This window comes from Neophocaena asiaeorientalis, unplaced genomic scaffold (genome assembly GCF_003031525.2).
Source record: "Neophocaena asiaeorientalis asiaeorientalis breed wild unplaced genomic scaffold, Neophocaena_asiaeorientalis_V1.1 scaffold221, whole genome shotgun sequence".
In the NCBI taxonomy this organism is placed as follows: Eukaryota; Metazoa; Chordata; class Mammalia; order Artiodactyla; family Phocoenidae; genus Neophocaena; species Neophocaena asiaeorientalis.
The window spans coordinates 1,713,069-1,725,362 of record NW_020173766.1 but is presented as its reverse complement, the minus strand read 5'-3'; the positions used below and the strand labels follow the sequence as shown (position 1 = coordinate 1,725,362).

The 12,294-nt window shown below is 39.2% G+C and overlaps 1 protein-coding gene across 8 annotated transcripts in view; it reads left to right on the top strand.

Moving 5' to 3' along the window:
* MAP4 (microtubule associated protein 4) overlaps positions 1-12,294 on the top strand; it is a 138,831-nt gene that overhangs the window by 71,513 nt on the left and 55,024 nt on the right. For all 8 annotated transcript variants that reach the window (XM_024751368.1, XM_024751367.1, XM_024751372.1 and 5 more), the window contains one exon: positions 10,130-10,252. In XM_024751368.1, the coding sequence (XP_024607136.1) occupies positions 10,130-10,252 (123 nt within the window). The remainder of the gene's footprint in view (positions 1-10,129; positions 10,253-12,294) is intronic.

Here is a 12,294-nt window from a genome sequence, read left to right as displayed (position 1 = left end):
AACAAAGGTATTGCAAAAAGTAGAATCTTAATTTGAAGGTTGTATCTCTAAGAAAAGCCCACCAGAGTTACCGGTATTTTTTATATCCAGATTAATTTTTTCCCCTCCAAATTGCAGTCATTTGTTCATTCAACAACCATTTATTGGGCACCATCTAGGTGTTAGGCACAGCACATGAGGCTGGGAATACTGAATGGGAAGACACATTCCTTGCTCTCAGTTGGCCAGCCACAGAGCCATTGAGCAATGTCTTATATCACGTGTTTACGTGTAAGCACAGGCTGCCATGCAAACACTGAGGAAAGAAGTCCCTGTGTTTAAGAGGAGTGGTACACGCAGGTGTTTCCTAGAGGGTGACCCTAGGAGGATGAGTAAGCTTAGGGCAGGCAGACAGTATGGGGGAGCAAAGTAAAGTATTCTAGATGGATAGAGCAGCTCATGTGAAAGAGTAGAGGAATGTGGGTAAGGAATAGTATGGTTAGCTGGGAATGACACTGAAACATTAAGACTGGCTTATATAGGATCTTATGTGATAAATTTGCTCTGTAACGGGAAACATTAAAGGGTTTTAAACCAGGGACTAATATGAACATGTTTTATGCTAAGAAGAGGAGCGTCAGACTAGAGGCAGAGACTCTTTAGTTGGTTGTTCAGCTTTTCAAACAGATGGGCAATCTGTCCCTCATCCAACCCTAGATGTTTTTTGGAAGCAAATTCCAGGCATCATCATATTATCCTATCTTTATACCTGTCTGTATCTCTCAAAATCGATTCCTTTTTAAAACATAATTACCCATTCACACACACACCCCAATTCATAATATCAGATGTCCACTCAGTATTCAATTCACCAGTATTTTCCCCAGTTATCTCATTTGTTTGTTTTTTAATAACTGGTTTGTTAGAATTAGAATCTAAAGTTCTCTTAATCCATAGATTCTTCTATAGGGGATTTATCTTCTTTAACACAGTTTGGATTTTGTTTATGTTTTAAAGATGCTTGAGATTTAATTGTGCTTATAACCAGAGGAGGAGAGTAGAGATTAAAAAGCAAGTCTAGGAGGCTGGAGGACTGAATGGCAAGGGACAGTATGAAGAGCGTACTTGCATAAATGCTGTCCTTGGAAAGGAGAATATAAGAATGCATTTCTTATATTCTCTAGTTGGGCAGGTTTTTTTTTTTTTAATTAAAAAAAAGATGGAAGATTATACCTCCCTCATAAATAGGAAGGAAAGGAGTAATGGTGGACTCATGTAGGTAAGTTTTCAATAGAGGACAGGGCAGTGGAAGAATATTATTTTCTATAAAGTAAGAGTTTATATGCTGGGATGGAAAATGCTGGAGAAGAGAGTATATGTAACAAACTCTTTGGAGAACAAGAAAGGAAGTTGTGTAGAGATACATGTTTTTATAGGAACAGTGTACTGTTCAGTATGATAGTGTCATGGGAGGTAAAAGGAACAGCTGAAAACAATGTAGTGTTTATAGCTAAACTATTGCTAACTTAAGGTGTATTGTGGCCTCATGGTGGCATCCTTCACCTGAGCCCACTCTGGGGAGCATCCTGCAGGATTTCTGGTTTAAGCAAAACGAGCATACTGTGTGTGTGTGTGTTTTTTTGTTTTTTTTTTAAATGACATTTCCAAGACAAGCATGCTGGTTTGTTTAACAGCAAACCGAAAGGAAACTGTTAACTCAAAGTCATCATCTCTCTCCTGCTTGAGACCTTCAATGCTTCATTGTTTTCAAATATTGTTAGAGCTCTGGAAGTCTTTAAAAAAAGTCTCCGGCCATTTTAGGGATGGTCAAATATTATTCAAATCAGGAAGGTTGGTGGGCTTTTTGCCTGTTTAGTACAGAGGAGAAAGACATCCTAATATAGTTGGATATGAGCATTTAAATCTATTAAAGAAAGTAGAGTTGGTGGAAAATCTGAGAAAGGAGTTAGCTTTCTTCTGTCTTTTTTCTATTTTTAGAAAATAGAAGTACTTAAATTTTTATTTTGAAATAATTGCAAATATACAGACAAATGAAAGAAAAGAACAAATAAAACAAAGAACTTTTGTATGTTTTTCCAGATTCACCAATCAGTAGCATTTTGCCACGACTGCTTTGTCTTTCTACAATCAATGTATGTATGGATATACACGTTGTTTCCCTAGCCAATTTTGTTCTATATTTGTAATAATAATCTAAGACATTCTCACATGTATTATAGTGTCAACAGTAATTGAAAATATCACTTTCAAAGACTGCCTCCTGTCTTATCTGTGAAGCCCTCTTGCCAGCATTAATTTTCTTACTTCTCTTTACGTGTATACTTTAAACATCTCCATTGTACAGTTTAGCCCTTAGTGAGATATTGTTTTATTTTCTCATTTCTCAGATGGCTAAATTTCTGTCACAGAACATAGTGAAGCCTGAACTTTGTCTTCGACTTCTTGACTCCGGGAGAAGAGAGGGGAGGTGTTGGGGGAGGGGGCTAGAAGAATGATAGTGGTAATACATAAGCCTACAGTGTAGTATGGAGAGGTGTGGACTAATAGACTTTGATGTTTGTCCTAAATGTCTTTTTTTTTTTTTTTTTGCGGTACGCGGGCCTCTCACTGTTGCGGCCCCTCCCGTCGCGGAGCACAGGCTCTGGATGCGCAGGCTCAGCGGCCATGGCCCACGGGCCCAGCCGCTCCACGGCATGTGGGATCTTCCCGGACCAGGGCACGAACCCGTGTTCCCTGCATCGGCAGGCGGACTCTCAACCACTGCGCCACCAGGGAAGCCCTATAATAGACTTTTATAAGTGGAAGGGAGCTTAGATACCAGATATTGGTACAGTGTTTTGATGATATGGGTGAGAACATTGAGGTTTGAAGGAATTCAATGAGTTAATAACTAAGGTCTCTCCAAAGAGCTGGACTAGAACCTTAGTCTACTGCCCCAATCTATGCTCTTTTTTGCTTCTTTATCTTTTTACTTGACTCTCTAAGTAAATAGCAGAATTCTCTAGAGGGAGAATGTCTCTAAATACTCTTAAGGCATTAGCTTTCAAACTTTTTGGTATCAAGACCACTTTTCACTCTTAAAAATTGGGAAACTTTTGAGGGTGATGAATAGGTTCTCTCTCTTGTGGTGATGGCATACATAGTCAAGATTAATCAAAGTATACAGTTTAAATATGTGGAGCTTACTGTATGTTAATTGTACCACAGTAAAGCTATTTACAGAATTTTTAAGGACCCCAAAGAGCTTTTGTTTATATGGGTTATATCTATCAATATTTTTCAAATTAGATATTACAACTGAGAGACTTTAAAAAAGTATTCGTTAGGGCTTCCCTGGTGGCGCAGTGGTTGGGAGTCCGCCTGCTGATGCAGGGGACACGGGTTCTTGCCCCGGTCTGGGAAGATCCCACATGCCGCGGAGCGGCTGGGCCTGTGAGCCATGGCCGCTGAGCCAGCGCGTCCAGAGCGTGTGCTCCGCAGCAGGAGAGGCCACAGCAGTGAGAGGCCCGCGTAACGCAAACAAACAAAAAAAACTACTTTTTTTCCGAAAGGGTAAGAAATGTAAGGAGAATCACAGCCTTCTAAAGTTTATTTTAGAACTGAGATAAATTAATCCTATGAAATCTTACTGTTTTAAAAATATTTTTACTAATTTTTAAAAAGTTTTAAAAATAAATATATTTTTTTATTTATTTGTGGCTGCGTTGGGTCTTCACTGCTGCGCCAGACTTTCTGTAGTTGTGGTGAGCGAGGGCTACTCTTCATTGTAGCGTGCGGGCTTCTCATTGCGTTGGCTTCTCTTGTTGCGGAGCATGAGCTCTAGGCGCGCGGGCTTCAGTAGTTGTGGCACGTGGGCTCAGTAGTTGTGGCTCGCAGGCTGTGGAGCTCAGACTCAGTAGCTGTGGCACACGGGCTTAGTTGCTCCGTGGCATGTGGGATCTTCTCGGACCAGGGATCAAACCCGTGTCCCCTGCGTTGGCATGCGGATTCTTATCCACTGCACTTTTACTAATTTTTTAAAAAATAAATTTATTTATTTATTTATGGCTGCACTGGGCCCACGTTGCTGCGCGTGGGCTCACTTCAGCCGCGGCGCTACTCTTAGTTGCGGTGCGCGGGCCTCTCATTGCGGTGGCCTCTCCCGCTGCGGAACACTGGGCTCCAGGTGCGCGGACTTCAGTAGTCGTGGCACGTGGGCTCAGGAGTTGTGGCTCGCGGGCTCTAGAGCACAGGCTCAGCAGCTGTGGCGCACGGGCCCAGTTGCTCCGCGGCATGTGGGATCCTCCCAGACCAGGGCTCGAACCTGCGTCCCCCGGCAGGCAGACTCCCAACCACTGTGCCACCAGGGAAGTCCCACTTTTACTAATTTTAAGAGCTATTTATTTCTCCAAGTTTTTGTTTCCAAAGAGAATTGTTAAGCATATATTCTATTAAAACACCAGGGACCTGGTAGAAATCAAACCAACAGAGAATCTTCTTTTCTTTTTTTTAATTGAAGTATAGTTGATTTACAGTGTTGTGTTAGTTGCCAGCGTACAGCACAGTGATTCAGTTTATACATATGTGTATATATGTGTATATATATATGTGTGTGTGTATGTGTGTATATATATATATACACACATACATACACACACGCGGCTATATATTCTTTTTCAGATTCTTTTCCCTTATAGTTTATTACAAAATACTAAGTATAGCTCCCTGTGCTATACAGTAGTGTGTATATGTTAATCCCAACCTCCTAATTTATCCCTCCCCGCCTTCCCCTTTATTTATCCAAGTTTTTACCACTTTTTCTTCTTCCCTCCTCCATATGCTTGTGAACCTTCCTAGTGACACTGTGGTTTGTTCTTTGATTCATTGTAATTTTTCTGGCTTAAGCAAATGACCAGTACTTCCTGCTGAGTACTTTTGTGCATATTATATCTTGCCAGGTTTTGGGGGGATATAAAAATGAATAGATAAATCAAAGGTCTTAAAATTTAATTTTAGAATTAAAATGCATTTTAAAAATTATATAGCACAACCCTATTGTGTTTCATGTTTTTTGTGTGGATTTGTTTTGTTTTGGTTTGGTGTTTTACTATAGATGAATGGTTTATGGTTCTAAAAGTCTCAAGGTCACACCCAAAGTTAAGTGACAGAGCCAGGACTGGAATCTAGATCTCCTGATTTACAGTCCAGTTTTCTTTCTTTAATATCATATTTCTTTCTGATTTAGATTTCTAGCATGTGAAGAAACCTTTAGACAGCTCTAGGCAAAATACATATTTCTTACTTTTTAGACTTTTCCTCAATTAAAGGAACTGGGCATTGCATTTTCATCTTTGTTGGCTGCCTACAGCTAGTTTTTTTTTTTTTTTTAAACATGTAAAGCTTTTAGAATAACATATTTGGCTCAAAAGTCTCTTTCTTCTCTCTTGCTTTTCTCACCTCCCCCTTTTTTCTCTCTTCCTCTACCTCTCTTCCTCCCTCTTTTCCATTCTTCCTTCTCTCCCTCTGTCGTCCCTGCCCCCTCTTTGGCTTCATTCTCAGGCAGATTCTTTCAAGGTGGGAAGAATGATTACTGGCAGCCCAGGTGTAGTGTAACCTTATGGCTCAAGTTCTAAAATGTCTGTATATCAGACTTCCCCAAAGGACTTTGGGTCTGCCTGAATTACAGATATACTCGTTTGGCCAGGAAAGCAAAGTACCACGATGGATAACCATACCAGGATCACCTTGAAGGGATTGGGGTGGTTCCCTTTAGATGGGATACAGGCAGACAACTCTTGGATGCCACTCTGTTTGGCCTTTGACACCCTAGCTATTCTCTAGCTGCCCTCTATGGAGAACTGCTGCCCCCAGTAAGTGTGTTCCAGCTAAATTGGTGTGCTCCTTACTTTCCCGTTCTTGCCCGTGGTCTTAACTCATATTTTCCTCTGCTGGATATCTTCTCCACTTTGTCTCTTTCTCCGTCTCCCAGCTCCATTTAGTTATATCCTCCTGACTATCCTTCCAGATCCAGTTAAATTCTAATCTCCTGTGGAAAATATTCCAGATCATCCCATGACCATATTATGTGACCTTTAAACTCCGGTAGCAACACTTAGTACGTGTTATTGTAGACACTTATCCTATATGACCCATTATAGCTGTGGGACTATCATGTTCTTCATAGTTTTCTAAGCACTTTCACATATCCTCCCTCAGCCTTATGAAGTAAGTAAGGCAGGTACCAGATGTGAAAACTGAGGCTTGCAGAGATTTGCATTGTTGGGTATATCTTAAACCCTCAGCTAGACTAATACTTGCTGCTCGGTTTTCGTAGTGCCCAAGTACAGTGTAATGGTGATGATAGTGATCAGTGTCCGTGAGAGCAGGACTTTTCATTTGGTTTGCTGCTGTATCACTAATACCTAGAACAGTGACTGGCACATAGCAGGTGCTTAAATAGATAATTGAATGAGATATGGTTTAAACTTCAGGGGCTTGGACTAGGTGATCTCCTAGGTGCCTTCTTCTCTAAAATTCTAAGGTTGCCGCTGGGGCAGGGGATGGGGGACGGATTTGGAAAGAGCCAAGGACATGAAATAGAAGCGGTCACAGATTTGTTTTTTTTTTGTTAGTAATATGCAAATTATGACCACTAATACTGTTTATAAGAAATCTATCTGTCAATTAATAATTCAGAGTAAAATAATTCTTATTGGTGCTTCTTGTTTTTCTATTTCTTTTTTTGAACTCCGTATAAGTAACCCAAATCGTGTACAGCAGATAGGGAAAGAGATCAAAAAGTATTGAGGGCTTCCCTGGTGGCACAGTGGTTGAGAGTCCGCCTGCCGATGCAGGGGACACGGGTTCGTGCCCAGGTCCAGGAAGATCCCACATGCCGCGGAGCGGCTGGGCCCGTGAGCCATGGCCACTGAGCCTGCGCATCCGGAGCCTGTGCTCCGCAACGGGAGAGGCCACAACAGTGAGAGGCCCGTGTACTGCAAAAAACAAAACAAAAACAAAAAGTATTGAAAAGGTGGGAAGTTTGCCTGGGGAAAACTGAAGTGAAGAACCTCAATCTCTGTTTTTTTTCAATATTTCATATTTCTTGGTGCTGTTAATTCAGAGCTGCGTAATCACCAGTTGATTCGTTCTTGCTGTCTTATTGCTCTCCTGAGGATTTTATGTCTTTTTTTTCTGTCAGCCTTGCGACTTTTTCTCCAGCACCATCTAAAAATCAGAATGTGGCAGATATCAAACTGGCCCTGTATATCTGCTGAAATAATGATGAGTACATATAAGCTACTACAGAATATTAAATCACACAGTTAACCCAGTTGGACTATAGTCAGCTCTGGAGAACTTCCTTGTGTTGAAATGCCATTTAAAGTTGGCTCTCTTAAAGCCAAAGGAGGGACAGAAAAGAGAAAGAATCCTGGGGAGAGACCAAAAGGGGGAGGGAGGGAGTGCTTTGAGGGGATGGAGAGCTTGCATTTCAACCTCTGGAGGTCTTAGACATGAGTTTGCCAGGACCACATTGCAGGATGTTTTAAGTCCCTTCTGGTAGTAGATGCCATAGCTGAGCTGTATTGCTGAGTTTTTCTCTAATCCCTGTCCCCAGGTTGTACCATAACTAATGGTGTATTTACTTCTGTACCTTTGTCATTTATTGATAGGTGACCTAGGGAATAGCTATGTGTGGAACATCCTCTACATCCATTGTAAACTGTTATTGATGAAAGATGATTATGATGATCAGTTTCCGTCTTAAAAAGATATTCATGACAGATACTGCCTGAATTTTAGAAAAAGTCTCTCCTGAAGAATTGATTTGCTTCCTTCTCTTATAACTTATAGCAGAAGTTTCTTAGTTGTGTGCAGGTCTGGAGGCCTGGAACCTTCAGAGAAGAACAACTGCTAGAGGCTGTCTTTGACAGGTAGAACTTGGGAGGCTTTGTCATGTACAGTCTACCTTCAGCAGATAAGTTTCTCAGAGATTAGGCATTTCACTTATATAAGAAGAGTTTTAATTATACAATTATAATTGAAATATCTTAAGTAAAAATACAGTACATTATCCCCCTTTCATTCTTGCAGGCATGGAAGATAACTTAAAGTCCACAGATTTATTATGTTTAAGTAAAAATGTTTAGAGAAAAAAAATGGCCTCAGATACCTAACATTCTCTTGGGATGTGTTCTTGAAGGAACATTTCAGGGAATGTAATCTAGGATAAATTTTTTGTTTCATTCCTCTTCCTCCTCTTTCCTCAAATGCTTCAGGTAGTTGAAATCAGATTTTGGTGATTCTATGAAACATGAAAATAAAGGACAATCATGAAGGGGAAAATTTGTACCTCAAGGCAACCTGATGAGTTAGCTAGTAATAAAGGAGGGACAGTTCTGCCACTTACCCTCGAAGTTTGTCTTGAGATTAGCAGCAGGTATCTGGATCTTTTTGAAGTACCCTGTGGTTGAGCCTTCTCCTTTTTCCAGGTACATCTTTTTAAAGTCCTAGTCTTTTTTCCAGAAGCAGGGCAGTAGGGAAACTTCAACTGTGTTAGTACTGTAGCTATTCAGCCTTTCAAAACTTCTTTCCTCACTCACTTCCATACCCTTCTCCACAAAAATTCATAGCCCCCAACAAGGGAAGTATATGCTAAAGGCACATACCTGGGAGTCCTAGATTTTTTTTTTAACCACTTTATTGAGATGTAATTTACATACTATAAAAATTCACCCATTGTAAATTTACAGAGTTGTGCATTCATCACCACAATCCATTTTTCAGAAATTTTTTTTTACCACCCTTAAAGTTATCTTGAGTCCATGTACACTCAACCCCTATCTCTATTTACAGTCTAGTCAACCAATGATTTGCTTCTTATCTTTATAGTCATCTTTTCTAGAAAACTCATATAAACAGAATCATACAGTATGTAGTCTTTCATGTCATGCTTTTCTCACTTAGCTTATTAATGCTTGTAAAGTTCATCCATCTATGTTGAGGTGTTTATCAGTATTTCATTACCGTTTACAGCTGAACAGTATTCCAATATATGTACCATATTTTGTTTATCCATTCATCAGTTGATGAATTTTGGGTTTGTTTCCAGTCTTTAGCTATTATGAATAACATAGCTGTGAACATTCATATATTGTCTTTGTATAGATATTTGTTTTCATTTCTCTCGGGTAGACACCTAGGAGTGGAATTGCTGGGTCATGTGATAAGTCTAAGTTTAACATTTTAAGAAACGGTCAAAGTCTAGATGTAAACTCTTACATTTTTCAACAAGGGTGCCAAGATAAGTTAATGGGGGAAGCACAGTCTTTTCAAGAAATGGTGCTGGGAAAACTGGATAGCTGTATGCAAAGGAGTGAAGTTAAGACCCCTACCTAACACCATATAAAAAATTAACCCAAAATGGATCATATACGTATATGTAAGAGGTAAAACTATAAGACTCTTACAAGAAAACATGGGCATAAATCTTTGTAACCTTAGATTAGTCAGTGGTTTCTTAGATACGACACCCAAAGCACAGATGACCGAAAAAGTACATAAACTGGACTTCATTGAAATTAAAAACTTTTATGTTCCAAGGACATCATCAAGAAAGTGAATCTTACATTTCAATAATAAAAAAACCAAGTAGCTTAATTTAAAATTGGGTAAATTATTTGAATAAACCTTTCTTTGGGGAAAGAAAAACATAAAAGTGACCTTAGATAAGCACATGAAATAATACATAACATCATTAGTCATCAGGGAAATGCAAATCAAAACCATGATGAGGTACCACTTCACACCCATATCTAGAATGGCTAGAATAAAAAAAGATAATAGCAGGTGTTGGTGAAGATGTGGAGAAATTGAAACCCTCAGACATTACTGGTGAGATTATAAACTGGTACAGCCACTTATATACATTTATGGAAAAGTTTGGCAGATCCTCAAAATGTTAAACATAGAATTGCTGTATCACCTAGCAGTTCAACTGCTGAGCATATATACCCAATAGAATTGAAAACGTATGTCCACACAAAAACCTGTACTTGAATGTTCATAGCAGCATTATTTACAAAAGCCAAAAATAATCAGATGTCAACAGTGATACCTTATAACTTTTGTTTCCTGTTTCTATTTGAAGGGTCTCCAACTGAATTCCTTGAAGAGAAAATGGCCTACCAGGGATATCAGAACAGCCAGAACTGGCCAGAAAATACAAACTTTTGCTTTGAACCCGAGCAAGTGGTGAATCCTATCCAGACTGGTAAGTGCAAGGCTTGCTTGTGACTGCTGAATGTGAACTATGACATAAACATGGAAAAGCCACAATCACCACTATTTAAGCTGTTTTCCAAAGCAACTGCAACATTTTATATTCCCACCAGTAAATGAGATAAAACATTTCAGCCTAAATATAGCTTATAAAGCACAACCAAGGTATAATTATTTCCCCTGAACGTTTAGTTGACCCTTTCTCCTTTCTATTTATCCCTTCTTCTGAGGCAGGTATCCCTTTGTTTTCTCCCCTTCAAAACCTGTTTTGAGTAAAAAGCTGAAATTCATATTCATTGAGGACTAAATGATCAACAGTACCTTAGAACCTTAGTTCTTCCAAAAGGAATTATTATAGTACTAATAGCACCATTTGTCAAATGCCTATTTTGTGCCAGGCACAATACTAGAGCCTCAATATACGTATTATCTGCATTTCTTACCTAACTCTGCCAAGTATATATTATCCTCATTTGACAAAAAAAAGAAAACTAAAACTTATACCCAATTTGTATAAAATTCTAACTAATTTATAGAGACAAAAAAAAAAAGCCTGTCTGTAGTTGCCTAGAGTTGGAAGTGGTGGGAGGGATGGACTGCAGAAGCACCTCAAAGCAGTAGTTGATACCTCCATGTCAGAGTTAATGAGGTTGAGAGCTCAAGTTATTTGTTTCCACTTATATATGGTTTCTTTTTTGCTAACGTAAAAGGTGCCCATAACTGGTTCCAGATGTTCTAGTACTTGATGTTCTGTACCACTCTCCAGTCATTAGCTGTCCCAGGTATACGTAATTTTTGAAGAAAGCTTTAATGAGATGTAATTCACATACCATACAATTCACCCATTTAAAATGTACAATTGAGTGGATTTTAGTATATTTACATATATGTACAGCCATCACCAGAGTCCATTTTAGAATATTTTTTGTCACCTCATAAAGAAACTCAGTACTCCTTAGATTTCACTCCCATCTCCTTATCCACTCCAGCCCTAAGCAACCACTAAATCTACTTTCTGTCTCTATAAATTTACCTATTCAGGACATTTCGTATGAATGGAATCATCATGTTAATATGTGGTCTTTTGTGACTGGCTTTTTTCATTTGGCCCAGTGTTTTCAAGGTACATGCATTTTGGGGCATGGATTAGAACTTCATTCTTTCAATGGGCATGTAACATTTTGTATGGATACACTGCATTTTGTTTATTCATCAGTTGATGGACATTTGGGTTGGTCTCCCCCTTTTTTCCCCAAACTATTGTAAATAATGCTTTCTAAAGCATTTGTGTACAAGATTTTGTGTAGATGAAGGAATGTAACCTGGATTGGAATTGCTGATCATATGGTAACTCTGTTTAATCATTTGTGGAATTGCCAAGCTGTTTTCCAAAGCAACCTTAACATTTTATATTCCCACCAGTAACCTATGAGGTTTGTAATCACTACATCCTTGACAACACTTGTTTTCCCTTTTTAAATAATTATAGTAACCTAATGGGTGTGAAATGGTATCTTGTGGTGATTTTGATTTGCATTTTCCTAATGGCTGATGATGTTGATTATCTTTTTATCTTTTCATGTGCTTATTGGCTATTTGTATATCTTCCTTGGAGAAATGTGTATTCAGCTCCTTTGACAATTTTCTAATTGGTTGATCTTTTTGTTGTGCTGTAAGAATTCTTTATATTTCACATACTAGACGCTTATCAGATTTATGATTTGCAACTATTTTCTCCCAATTTGTGGGTTATCTTCTGATTTTCTTGGTAGTGTCCGTGGAGCACAAAAGTTTTTAATAATTAATTAATTAAATTTATTTATTTTTGGCTGCGTTGGGTCTTTGTTGCTGCACATGGGCCTTCTCCAGCTGCGGCAAGCAGGGGCTGTGCCTCACTGCGGTACGCAGGCCTCTCATTGCGGTGGCTTCTCCCGTTGCAGAACATGGGCTCCAGGCGCATGGGCCTCAGTAGGTGTGGCACATGGGCTCAATAGTTGTGGCACATGGGCTCAATAGTTGTGGCACATGGGCTCA